This window comes from Carassius carassius, chromosome 23 (assembly GCF_963082965.1).
Source record: "Carassius carassius chromosome 23, fCarCar2.1, whole genome shotgun sequence".
Taxonomy (NCBI): domain Eukaryota; kingdom Metazoa; phylum Chordata; class Actinopteri; order Cypriniformes; family Cyprinidae; genus Carassius; species Carassius carassius.
This window is the reverse complement of record NC_081777.1, coordinates 4,252,788-4,267,337: the sequence shown is the minus strand read 5'-3', so window position 1 is coordinate 4,267,337 and position 14,550 is coordinate 4,252,788. Positions and strand designations below refer to the sequence as shown.

Here is a 14,550-nt window from a genome sequence, read left to right as displayed (position 1 = left end):
CACAACGCCTCTGCGTTCACTCCCGATTTCTCTCAACATTTCTCTCAACTCTAGTTACTAGTTTTTCAAGTTACTAGTTACTTGCGTCAACACTCATTTCCACGTCATTCCAAACCTGATTTTCTTTCTTCTTCGGAACACTAAATAAGATACTTTGAGAGAAAACATTCTCCAAAATATCTTCTTTTGTGTTTCACAGAAGAAATAAAATGCATGCAGGTTTTCATTTTTTTTTTTTTCACTATTCCTTTTATTTTTTCAATGGTTGGCAATTGAGAAGATCATGTGCTCTTGTCATTGCTGCATAGAATGGCTCTACAAAATACAAGATAAATCTGTTTTCCTTTTTTCTCTTGAGTTTTATTGCTTTGACATAAGCCACACAAGAAAAAAATCAGTAAATGAGACGATTAGGAATGCATACAAGCACGTTTGTGGGTTCGGTTGGTTGCTGGTGGTCTGATTTTGCTCCACCGTTCTAGCTGGTTGGGAAAGGTTTGGAGCTCTTTTGGAGGGATGGGGTGTTTGTGTGGGAAGTCACTCATTAGCGCGAGTATTTAGGCTGATGTCATGGCCAATCATCAAGTGGGTGCAGGAGCCAGAGGACCTACTGATGGATCGATGGCCAATTAAACTCTCATCTCTCAGGGCCCCTGAAAGAGAATCTCCTGTCCCGCTAGTCTTTTTCTCCTCCGTCCTTCCGTCTCCCTCTCCCTTTCTTTTTTGCTCGTTTCCAGAGTGAGTGACAGGGAAGGGTCGAGCAGCCCCCAGTTCCGCAGTCACCTGGAGTGCAGCCAAAGCCTGGGCCTCCAGCCAAATTCAAAACCACTCGCAAAAGATATGAGGCTGCCTTTCACGTGCCCTTCTCCAAATCCATGTTTTGTCTCTGCTTCAGGAATGCCATACTTTATGTTAATGCAGCATTGTTATTGCTGTTCAAATGACACTGACTGACAACCAAGCATCGGCTCGCTGAATACTGACACGATTGCCTTCTGTAGAGCTGAATTCAACTCGTTTTGTAATCGATGAACTTTGGAACATTGATGCTAAAACAACACTGAGATGAATAATGACACTATTATCTTCCACAGAGCTGCTTTACAGCTCAAATTAAGTTAGTTTACAACATTGACACTAATTTTCCTGCTTTATTAATGTGTAGCTGCTTTTAAAACAATCTGTAAAGTGCTGTATAAATTAATGACTTGCCCTTCAATGGCATTGTGCTTATGTATATGTGTAAGCAGTTGTAAATTGATTAGCCATCTGCGACTGAATGGGTGCCCAGTCTTTGTTTGGAGAACAAGACTAACTTTTAAATAAATGCATCATTTTTTAGAAGTCAACAAAGAAATGCATTATGAATGTAAAGCCTGTACACTGACCCTGAAGGTCAAAGAAGATATCCATCATAAGTGACTGACTTTCTCTCAGAGACGCTGACTTCTCTCCATACTGATGTGAGAGTAAAGTAAAGCGCTGTGAAAAGCCCTGGCTGTTCCTGAACCCTGCGAAGGTCAACCAAACTAATGAGGTTAGGGCTAGAGACTGAGGGCCGTTTGGCCATGAATGCCATGAGTTATGCCAAAATCTGCAATTCCTCACAATGGATTTTTAATGAGCGCAGCTTATGCATGCTTAATGTGTGGCCCTTTCAAAATGCTCTCTTGCATGTTGACTTGCGATGTGAGTGTGATATCACTGAAACTGCAGAAACAATGACTCTACATTTTGGAGTTTAAAGTGAGGCAAGCTTTTAAACTTTCAGTGTTTTTCTAATGTTTTGTAGAGCGACCCAAGGTATTATTATTATTTATTTTATTTTTTTGCAGGAACCTGTTGTGTTGTACTGGAGGTGTTGTTTAGCCTGCGGTGAAATCCAGATATACATTCATATGTCTGTTGGGAAAAATGAAGAGTGTAATGATAGTTTGAGAATCTTAGGCTATATACGGTAATATATAGAGCAATGTATACCTGTTTGTGGCATGCGTAGCTAATGAGAGATATACGGTATTGAGTCTACAGTGTGTTCGTTCATGTCGCTTAATATGACGCAGTTGTGAATAAAGGACCGAAACAGAGCAACGCTTCTATTTGCCTCATGATACATGACATCCTAACATTACATGGTGTCAGAAGTCAAAGTGACAACATGGCAAAGTTTTCTCCACCCGAAAGTTTTGACTTCAGTCATCCCGAGCTCTGGCCTGAATGGAAGCAGCGTTTCCACAGATTCCGAATAGCCACGAAGCTAGACAAAGAGTTGGGAGAAGTTCATGTTTGTACGCTTTTATATTCTCTCTGGAAGGAGGCAGAACACATCGTCAGTACATTTGTGTATGCAGCGGATGGCGACGAGAATAGGTACGACATAGTTTTAGAAAAGTTGAACAATTACTTTGTGCCTAAACAACTAGACTTCTGACCGGTACTAAAAAGAGAGATCACATTTCACCTATCCTAGAAATTTTACATTGGCTTCCGGTAAAGTTCAGAATCGATTTTAAAATTGCAGTTTCTGTGTACAAGGCGCTATCCGGTGTTGCACCAAAATACTTATCTGACCTTCTGACTTTGTACACTCCCCAAAGGACTCTCAGGTTTTGCAATCAGCTTCTTTTAACTGTCCCACGCTTTCGCTGTAAAACTAAGGGTGGTCAGGCCTTCTCTGCTGTGGCACCTAAACTCTGGAATAGTTTACCCTTCGCTGTGAGGTCTGCCCCGTCATTATCCAGTTTTAAATCAGCTCTAAAAACTTATTTATTCTCTTTGGCTTTTAATTAAGTCACTTTTGATTGATTTTATATGATCTATTAAATGGATTATATCGGGTGTAATCGTGTCTATAATTGTATTTTGTCTTGCCTATTCTAATGCTTTTTATTTGCACACTGTAGCTCTGTACAGCACTTTGGCGCAACTCTGTTGTTTTTAAATGTGCTATAGAAATAAAATTTGACTTGACTTGACTTGACTAAACAAAGTCAATGTGATACATGAACGGGCGAGATTTTATCAGCGTGTTCAAAAGCAAGGTGAAAGCGTGGAAGAATTCATTCGTAGCTTACATGAACTGGCTGAAACATGCGCATTTGGAGAATCTAAAAGTGAAAATATAAGAGACAGACTGGTGATTGGTGTTCTGGATAAAGAGATGTCCCAAAGATTACAAATGATGTCTGACTTGTCACTTGAGAGAGCATGTAGGCACGCACGGCAATCGGAACAGATAAAAAGTCACGTTTCCGAACAGACTAGCTCTTCAGCATTGAATGAAGTTGTACGGAGAAAGCACAGTGCATCATTTCGACCAAAAGGAGCGTTCAAGCCAGAATGCAGAGAGAGAAAATCGACACAGAGAACAAATAGCCAGAAAAACACACAATTAAATGACCCAATTGAGGGGAAATGCATGCGTTGTGGCAAACAACATCCAAAGAGCGTCAACTGGCCAGTGAGAAGAGCAGTGTCGAAAGTGCGGTAAGAGAGGCCATTATGCTATTGTGTGTCGTACCCTACATGTCAGTGATGTAAATGTAGTGCAGGATGAGCACGAAGATTCGTTTTCCTTGGAGCAATCACAGTAAAGGACTCAAGTGACGCATGGTCCATAACCTTGAGGATTCAAGATCTGGAGGTGGAGTTTAAGATAGACACTGGTGCAGACATTAGTGTTATATCGGAAAAAACCTATAAAGCTCTCAACACATGGCCTAACTTAATGTTCGTGAATGCAGCACTGGATTAAAGCTAAACTAGACAGAATGGTGAAGTGTGGCGTGATTGAAGAAATTAAAGAGCCTACTGAATGGTGTGCACAGATGGTGCCTGTGCCTAGGAAGAATGGCCAGGTGAGAATATGTGTAGGCCTAAATCGTTTAAATCAAGCAGTCGAATGAGAAAGGTATATTCTACCAACCCTTGATGATATACTTCCCCAGTTGTCAGGTGCAACAATGTTTTCACTACTAGATGCAGCGAGCAGATTTTGGCAAATTCCTCTGGAGAAGGTGAGTGCTAAATTTACAACATTTATAACATCGTTTGGGAGGTATTTCTTTCATAGGCTTCCTTTTGGAATCTCCAGCGCACCAGAGATATTTCAAAGAGAGATGAATAACCTCTTAAGAGACCATGAAGGTACAGCAGCATACATGGATGACATAATAATCTACGGAGAAACGCCAGAGATTCACGATTGTCGTTTAAAGAGGGTCTTGAAGACACTTTCTGATGCGGGATTGAAACTCAATGATGACAAATGTCTGTTGAGGCAAAAGCAGATACAATTTCTGGGTCATATCATTGATGCTCGTGGAGTCAGACCAGATGAGAAAAAGGTTGAGGCCATACTGAATATTCAACCTTCACAGAATGTGACAGAAGTAAAGAGGATTTTGGGAATGGTTCATTATGTAGTTCAATGCCTACCTGGCTTGGCTGAAACAACCCGCCCACTTAATGATCTCCTTAAAGCCGATACAGTTTGGACTTAGAGTCATGCACAGGAACAAGCACTCACAAAGAGCTCATGACTGAAGCACCAGTTCTTTCTTTCTTTGACGTAACCAAACCAACCATTGTAAGTGCAGACGCTAGCAGTTATGGACTAGGAGGAGTCCTCTTCCAGCAGCATGATGGACCTGTAGCTTACTGTTCGCGTACCTTAACCAACACCGAAACCAAATACGCACAGATTGAAAAAGAATGTCTCAGCGTGGTGTGGGCTTGTGAGAGATTTTCCAAGTACTTGTACGGTCTGGACAGTTTTGTAATTCACACAGATCATAAACCGTTGATTCCGCTCATCAACAGCAAGGAAATTGACATGGTTCCTTTGAGATGCCAGCGAATCTTGATTCGATTGATGAGGTTCAATGCTAAAGCTGAATATGTGCCAGGGAAATCACTGGTTGTAGCTGATGCTCTTTCTAGACATCCATCTTCAACACCACATCTGGATTCAGTGGAGCTTATGAATGACATTACGGCCTTGGAGGAGTCCACTAGAGCTGCCTGGCCAATGTCATGTTCACTATTGAACGAGGTCATTGAAAGCACAAAGACTGATCCTGAGTTGCAAGTGTTGATAAAGTACGTTAGACAGGGATGGCCAAAGTATCCTTCACAAGTTCCAGAGCATGTCAAGCCTTACTTCGCTGTGAAGGATATGTTGTCTGTGTGTGATGATCTTCTGATTTACAGTGACAGGATCGTTGTTCCAAGTGTTATGAGAGCTGAGGTCAAGAGGAAACTTCATGATGGTCACATGGGGATCGTCAAGTGTAGAGAGCGTGCAAAACAAAGTGTTTGTTGGCCTGGGATTAGCAAGGAGATCCAGGTATCTATAGAGAACGGTGCTTTCTGTCGAATAAATAAACCAGCACAACACAGAGAACCTCTGATGAATACCCCATTATCAAACGCACCGTGGGTGAGAATTGCAGGTGACATTTGCGAAGTCAACAAAACAAACTAATTGTAGTGGTTGACTATTTTTCTAGATTCATCGACATTGCCTATCTTCCAGATATGTCAGGGAAGACGGTGGTATTACGATTGAGCAACATGTTTGCCAGATGGGGTTGTCCTGATACCCTTGTTACTGACAATGGTCCGCAATTCGTTGGTCAACAGTTTCAGGATTTTGCAACAGCTTATAAGTTTCACCACATCACCACGAGCCCATATTTTCCACAGTCAAATGGTGAGGCTGAAAGAGCAGTGAGAACCGCAAAGCACATTCTCAGGCAAGAAGATCCTTTTCTAGCTCTTCTAGCTTACAGAGTTACTCCCATCCAAGCCACAGTATACAGCCCTGCGCAGTTAATGCTTGGACGTCAGTTGAGAACACCGGTTCCTGTTCTGGAAAAGAAACTGATGCCTGAGTGGCCTGATTTTTCGAAGGTGAGAGAAACCGACAATATGGCGAAATCTAATAACAAGCTTTATTATGACAGACGTCATGGTTGTCGACCATTGCCTGAACTCAAACCTGGAGATCCTGTTACAGTCAAAACAGACAATGCGAAAGGATGGAACAAGACTGCTACGGTGTTATGCAAACACACAACACCAAGATCTTACATAATTCACACAGAGAATGGAGACTTGAGAAGAAACAGAAAGCATCTACGCTTCCTCAATCCATCTTCATGCCAACGTGATTCCGATGAAGAGAAAAGTGTGGATGAGGAACTGGCACAAGCTGAACAATATCCAAGTAATCAGGATCAAAACGTAGAACAAGAAGTTCCAGAACAACCTAAAAGGGTTGTTACGCGTAAAGGAAGAGTTGTTAAACAGCCGGGATACATGAAAGATTTCATAGTTAGTACATAGATTGCCATGTGAGGCATCGGAATCCCTAGATAGTCATTCATGATTCTAAAGAAGATTTAAGTTCTGAACAATTGTTAAATAAGATGTTAAAAGACAAGAAAAGAAGACACTGAAAGATGTTTGTTTATTATCTTTGTTGGTGTTTGTTGTTGTGACATTCTCATGTGTTACAGAACATTATTTGAAAAAGGGGAAGATGTAATGATAGTTTGAGAATCTGTTAGGCTATATACGGTAATATATAGAGCAATGTAAACCTGTTTGTGGCATGCGTAGCTAATGAGAGATATACGGTATTGAGTCTACAGTGTGTTCGTTCATGCTTGATGTGAGCTTGATGTGACACAGTTGTGAATAAAGGACCGAAACGGAGCAACGCTTCTATTTGCCTCATTATACATGACATCCTAACATTACAAAGAGTAATTTGCAGTAGTTTTTTATTTTTATTTTTTGCCTAAAATACATTATTTTCCCTACAGCTGAATTTCGCCTAACAAAAAGCCTGCTAAAATGATTTTATTTCATATATATGATTTTTATTTTAGATTTTTTAATAGATACATTTTGGTCGCTTTATGTTTCCGCCGACACGCCACGCCCCCCAAAAAACGCCTTGAAGACGCTGACATTGTGACGTCACTCAGGTAACGTGACCACCTGGGCTACTGTGAAAATCGCTGTTCCAGAATTTGGCAACTTGAAAATGTATAAATTAGCCTACCCTACCTTTATTTCAGGTCAATGTGAGGAAAAAAAGGTGTTTTTATGTTCAAATTTTCTTTCATGTTTTTGCATGCGTCGTGAAAACACAAGATAGGCTGCATTTTCGATTATCACGTTGGTAAAGGGAGGAGATGAGGAGGAGGAGGACATTAGACTGGAGCAGGGCGGCGCTTTGTGCTCCTGCGGGATCCTTCCTGCGCCCTAGAAAGAGCGAAAGTTCAGAGCAGAAGCAGAAGTGCACTAAATAAACCCGACTGCGAGTGTTAAACACATTCAGCTGTCTGTCCTGCAGCGCGCGCGTCTGGATGCGGCTAGTTGTGTGGAAATACTTTCTTACTCAAGAACATATGGATGAAGTTCAAAGTGGAAAGGGATTGCCTTGAGGAAAGTTGTGTGATTTAATTAAAGATGCTCTTGGTTTGTTCCTGCGCACTGCTGCTGCTGCTGCTGGAGAATGCCGTGACCGCGCCTGCGTGGAGAAAACCCACGGTAAGCATCTCAACTTCACACTGTTCTCGTGAAACCACTGGAATGACATGCACAGGCTTTTAGGATCCTTCAGGATAAGTTTAGCAATGGCATCTGGCGTGCGTCATCTAAACTGTTTCAAACTAATTATTATTTTCATACATGCATTTTTAAGCAGAATAGCCTAATAGAATGTGTTTACTTTTACACTGCTAAAAGGTGGTATCTTGAAGCAAATATTTGCTTGGAAAAATAAAATACAATCGGTGTAAAAATTTACACACACACACACACACACACACACACACACAAAATGTACCTTTCATAATAATTAAATAGTACCTGATGCGTTGTAGCCTATTAAACAATACATTTTGAAAGACTTAATAGTATTCTCTTGTAGAAACCAGAAAAAACTCGTTACTTGCTCATTTGTCAGACTGAAACATTCATTGGCGGTCCACTTGCTTTTTTTTTCTGGAAAGAGTTGTAAAATCTTTGCAAGGATCAAGAGGAGGAAGAGAGGGAGGGAGAGTGTTGAAGGTCACGGGGCGCGTTCACGTGTGTGTGTGACAGATCACCAGAGCTTCAGTTTCACGAGTGACTGACAGCAGATACTCAACCACAAACTCATATACATGTGACCCTGGACCACGAGACCACTCATAAGAGTCTTTATATATATATATATATATATATATATATATATATATATATATATATATATATATATATATATATATATATATATATATATATATATATTTGACAGGTACATCATCTGAAAGCTGAATAAATAAGTTTTCCATTGATGAATGATTTGTAAGGATAGAACGATATTCGTCAGAGATACAATTATTTGAAAATCTGGAATCTGAGGGTGCAAAAATCACCTTGGAAGTTTTCCAAATGAAGTACTTAGCAATGTACAGTTGTGGCCAAAAGTTTTGAGAATTACATAAATATTGGAAATTGGAAAAGTTGCTGCTTAAGTTTTTATAATAGCAATTTGCATATACTCCAGAATGTTATGAAGAGTGATCAGATAAATTGCATAGTCCTTCTTTACCATGAAAATTAACTTAATCCCAAAAAAACCTTTCTACTGCATTTCATTGCTGTCATTAAAGGACCTGCTGAGATCATTTCAGTAATCGTCTTGTTAACTGAGAATGTTGACGAGCACAAGGCTGGAGATCATTATGTCAGGCTGATTGGGTTAGAATGGCAGACTTGACATGTTAAAAGGAGGGTGATGTTTGAAATCATTGTTCTTCCATTGTTAACCATGGTGACCTGCAAAGAAACACGTGCAGCCATCATTGCGTTGCATAAAAATGGCTTCACAGGCATGGATATTGTGGCTACTAAGATTGCACCTAAATCAACAATTTATAGGATCATCAAGAACTTCAAGGAAAGAAGTTCAATTCTTGTAAAGAAGGCTTCAGGGCGTCCAAGAAAGTCCAGCAAGCACCAGGATCGTCTCCTAAAGAGGATTCAGCTGCAGGATCGGAGTGCCACCAGTGCAGAGCTTGCTCAGGAATGGCAGCAGGCAGGTGTGAGCGCATCTGTACGCACAGTGAGGCCAAGACTTCTGGAAGATGGCCTGGTGTCAAGAAGGGCAGCAAAGAAGCCACTTCTCTTCAAAAAAAACATCAGGGACAGATTGATCTTCTGCAGAAAGTATAGTGAATGGACTGCTGAGGACTGGGGCAAAGTCATATTCTCCGATGAAGCCCCTTTTCGATTGTTTGGGGCATCTGGAAAAAGGCTTGTCCGGAGAAGAAAAGGTGAGCGCTACCATCAGTCCTGTGTCATGCCAACAGTAAAGCATCCTGACATGTGTGGGGTTGCTTCTCATCCAAGGGAGTGGGCTCACTCACAATTCTGCCCAAAAACACAGCCATGAATAAAGAGTGGTACCAAAACACCCTCCAACAGAAACTTCTTCCAACAATCCAACAACAGTTTGGTGAAGAACAATGCATTTTCCAGCACGATGGAGCACCGTGCCATAAGGCAAAAGTGATAAATAAGTGGCTCGGGGACCAGAATGTTGAAATTTTGGGTCCATGGCCTGGAAAGTCCCCAGATCTTAATCCCATTGAGAACTTGTGGTCAATCCTCAAGAGGCGGGTGGACAAACAAAACCCCACTAATTCTGACGAACTCCAAGAAGTGATTATGAAAGAATGGGTTGCTATCAGTCAGGATTTGGCCCAGAAGTTGATTGAGAGCATGCCCAGTCGAATTGCAGAGGTCCTGAAAAAGAAGAATTGAAACGTATGAAGTGCTTGTAATTATATTTCAGTACATCACAGAAACAACTGAAACAAAGATCTAAAAGCAGTTTAGCAGCAAACTTTTTGAAAACTAATATTTATGTAATTCTCAAAACTTTTGGCCACGACTGTATATTACTGATCCAAAATTAAGTTTTGAAATGGTAGAAAATATCCTAATTTTTTTTTTTGGCATAAAGATATATTGTCTGACTTTAGACTAGTTTTGTGGTTCAGGGTCATATATGTTTGCTTTTTTGTGTTGTAGCCTAATGCAAATAAAAATAGATTCCTTTTTAAAAAGAGTACTTAGTACGAAAAAGTTTACTTCAGAAGGATTAAAGTGTCAACTTAATGTAATGTTTTCGATGCTTAATTGCATGTGAATTGCAATTAAATGAGAGTAGCTATTTATAGTTTACATTTAGGCTATGTTAAGAGCAATTAGGAATTCAGACATCTTATGTCAGACATCTTATGTCATTTCATAATTACATCATAATGTTTCAGAATCCTAAAACTTGTTGATTTCCACTGTACGCATGTCTACTATCTTGACATGGGTATGTCAGAGTTATTCTGGACCTTCATAGATATCATGGTTGCTCAGCACATGGAGGTCTAGCTTCCTGGATTGGTTAGAACTGTGTAATCAAGGTCTTAGCAATCATTTGAGCAGGTTAGGTCTCCTGAACTGATTATATTAACAGGACTCTAGTGGGTCAGAATCATCATTTGTGTTATACTTTGGACTTAGTGGTTTGCTAGATGATGATATCGCATTCAACATCATAATATCTGCCACTCTTTCAGCACACCTTCTTCTGTCTTCCTCTTAGGTGGCTAATATAGTAGTGAATAAAGCGTGTGTGCAGACAGCAGCAGCTGTGGAAGAGAGATCTCATCGAGGTCAGGTCCGATCCAAGCGCTATGCCATCAACCCACTGGGATACAAGTGGGAGCATTTCAACATCACCTACAGGTGAGAGAGAAACAGGATATATACAAATATGCCCGGACAGGTGCATGAGATAATCTCGGGTTCAGACGATGAGGGATATTCTGTTGGGCTTTTGTAAAATTGCATTCTGATTGTTAGCAGACACAGAGACTCTTTGAAAGCGTGCCATTCATTTTTGGCTGGAAGTAATTTACATCTTTCCCTCTTCAAGGATCACAAAGTTCCCCAACACACTGAATAAAGATGACACCCGCAAAGCTATCAGCATCGCCTTCACAAAATGGAGTGATGTTTCTCCTCTGACTTTCACTGAGATCACCAACCCCAACAAAAGTGCTGACATCACTATAGGTAAATAAATGTGCGGGAAAAGAGCCAAAACATCAGGCATGTGCACTTTGGCAGGCTGACAAGAGTACTCTATGCAGTTTTTAACACTTCCTTTCTCTGAGTCAGGCTTCTACACGTACAATCACACAGATTGTTGGTGGTCTCCTCTGCACCCGTGTTTTGACGGGCTGAACGGTGAGCTGGCCCACGCCTTCCTTCCCCCACGTGGAGAGATTCACTTTGACAACCATGAATTCTGGATTCTGGGCAAATCCCGCTTCAGCTGGAAACAAGGTACTGATTTAATGCATTTTTATTAAAATGGAGGGGCTGTGTGTGCTTGTCAGAATACAAATATAACTTATCTGCTCATTGATCCCAATGTTGAAAACGTCGAGGTAGTTGTTCAGTTTAGATACAGGGTTGGATTATGGGATCTCAAGTATGGTCATGACTCAGAATGCAGAATAATGCATTAATATGTGCTTTATAAGCACTAATAAACAGTACTAATAAACAGCCAACATGCTAGTTATATTCATAGTTATTAGTGAAAATCGGTCCTTAAAATAAAGTGTTAATGAAATTAAGTATCATTATCTTTTTTTAATTATATAAGTACAAATAATCAAAAATAAACCTACATTATATTAAAAAAAAATAAATAAAAAGAAAAAGCATGCACATCCAAAACATGAATTGGGCTCAGGTGCAGGAGAACAAAACAACAATAAATGGAAAAAGAAATTAGACTGCACACTGAAATTATACCTCCATTAACATTGTGCCTGATGAAGACCTGGCTAGTCAAACCATCAGCCTTTTTGTAAATCATGACATCAGTATTTTTCCATTAGAAAACCATTAGACACTGGATCATAGGTTCACCGGAACGATATCATTTATTGGCAGACCACTGGATTTTTCACACATTTTGGAAGTAAGGTTTGAAACACTATGATATAATGAAATCATGTGACTTGGGGAGTGTGGTACAAGCTCTGAACCACTGATTTGAAACAAAACATTCATTAATGTTCAAGAAGCAGTTTTTTAAAGAGTTCATTACTAGTTCACTTGGAATTTTAAATGTTTAAACTCAACTCACATAGAAGGAACATACTGTAAGGTGATATCTTCTAAAATATTCTCCATCTATTGTTCTTTGATTGGATGGCGTGTTGTCTCGGCACAGGTGTGTGGCTGAATGACCTGGTCCAGGTCGCTGCTCATGAAATCGGTCATGCTTTAGGCCTCTGGCATTCACGGGACCCTAATGCATTGATGCACCCTAATGCAACGTACACGGGTCAGAGGAACATCGCTCAAGATGATATCTGGGGCATCCAGCGCCTTTACGGTAAGCAAATTTTGAAAAGTCACATTGCAAAATGTAATTTTTTTATATTGTGACACACAAACTGTAGTGCAGGACTTGGTTCTATGAGTCAATAGTTAATTGGATGTTGTGGGCATGGCATTTAAAAGTGGAGGCGGAGTTTCATTGAGAGAAGGCCTGCAGACTGCAGTCTGTCCTTTTCACCCGAAGATCCAGTTATTAAATTTTTATTAAACATTATGGTCAAAAATGAAACATGCACGGATGAATTGTTAACAGTAGGTTGAATTTTTATCGTTTGAACTTTAAAAATAAGTGATTTTGAAACTCTTCAAAGTTTTAAAGCTTATGCTTGTTTCTATAATCTGCATGTGTGTGTTTGCTTCAGGATGCATGGACAAGAAGCGAGTTTGTGATCCTTGGGCCCGCTTGGGTTTCTGTGAGAGGAGGCGGAGCTTCATGAAGAAAAACTGCCCGCAGCGCTGTGACCTGTGCTACGGTGAGACGATGAAAACATCCTTCACTTCCACACAGTATTCTTCATTGTGCATGTGGACGGACGTCGTCCATTAGCTGAAGTAGTAGTGATATTATAGATTCACACAGTTGTACAGCTGACTCTTTAACATGCTCGTTTGCTCCTCAGAGCCTCTGGACGCAGTGTCTACACCGACTCCTCCTCCTGAAAATGTGAAGATCAAAATTGTGCCTCGTGGAAAAGTTGTGGGCTTCCGCTGTGGGACAAAAAACACCAGAGTGCCTCCAAAAGTCAGGTAGAGCATCCTGTTGTAAAATCTTTAATGATTTTTATGAAGCAAACATAAGAATAACTTTTCTATAACTACTAGTAATATTTCAAGATGAACAAGATTTACTTGTTTATAGATAAATGCTAAAATGTGAGTATCAAATATGATCATCAGGCTTTTGAGGAAAGTTTATTTGTTGATCTCTCAGTCATTATTGTATTGCATCACATAATATGTTTTGCCCACAATAAAACTACAGAGCTCTGATCATAAAACGAAGCATTTACAGCGATAAAGATGTATTGAACACATCACCGTTTTTCTCAGTGAATGTTTCTAAAGGTGCTGTTGACTTGAAATTTCAAAAGGCATCGTTCAAATGCAGTCCTGGTTTTATATTGAGGCATTTATCTTGGTAGTGTAACAATTACGAAATGCATCATTTTATGGGCTTCATAGAAAGTGTTACCCTTAGTTTCTGTCCAGTGTATCTCAGCTGCTCTGTTTCATTTTTCATCAGCTGGTATAAAGACGGTGAGCAGTTGCTGACATCCATTCCTGGCTATATTGTGATTAAAGATCGAGACCTGCGGCTCGTGGCCAATGAATTCAATGAAGGCACGTACACCTGCCGCATTCATCGGCGTGGTAATGTCGTCTCTGCCAACTCATGGGCCATCCGGCTGAAGCCAGAGCAGTCGTTCAACAACAGCTGAAGGAGCGATGCTGATGTACTGATCTCACGCTCTACCTCCAGGGCTCTCCTCCGCTGCGGCACACACAGCTCAGTCGTAATGACCGAGTCGGGGTTTCCAACCTTCATAACACTGTGATCCAAGACAATATTTGGAAGGACCACCAATTCTATTTTCTTTTGTACTGCAGCTGCAGTGATGACAAAGGTGCTTTTTTTATTATAAGGTAAACATCACTTCTGAGGTATGATATTTGGTTTCAAAGATGCTTAAAAAAATCTCTGAAGGTTAAAAACTAATTGCAAAAAAAATCTAAATCTTGACAATGCATGCGAAGTCCCCAGTTTTTCAGGAGCATTGATTTGAGTGTTTTTAAGGGCTGTTCACACCATGGGACTAGAACAACAATAACTATAAAAAAAAGTGTTAATAATCACTCTAATTCTTCACTCTAAGTCCACGCCACAACTATAAAAATAACAACTGAAGTGAAAAAGTTTGTTTGTTTAACACACAAAAAAAAGTTTTAAAGCAGCTTTACAGAATAATTGTGATGTTACTGTTAATGGCGTCTTATATTCAGGCCTTATAATTGCATTTAGTAGATCACAGCTGGGCAATTTTATACATAGAAAAAGAAGAATATCAA

The 14,550-nt window shown here is 40.1% G+C and overlaps 1 protein-coding gene across 1 annotated transcript; it reads left to right on the top strand.

Moving 5' to 3' along the window:
- Positions 1 to 6,997: 6,997 nt before the first annotated feature.
- Positions 6,998 to 14,308, top strand: LOC132101855 (matrix metalloproteinase-23-like). Its single transcript, XM_059507075.1, has 8 exons — positions 6,998 to 7,563; positions 10,667 to 10,809; positions 11,000 to 11,139; positions 11,245 to 11,412; positions 12,314 to 12,478; positions 12,846 to 12,956; positions 13,104 to 13,230; positions 13,727 to 14,308. Exons 1-8 carry the CDS (start codon positions 7,483 to 7,485, stop codon positions 13,920 to 13,922), a joined length of 1,131 nt encoding a protein of 376 aa, XP_059363058.1. The 5' UTR covers positions 6,998 to 7,482; the 3' UTR covers positions 13,923 to 14,308.
- Positions 14,309 to 14,550: the final 242 nt, after the last annotated feature.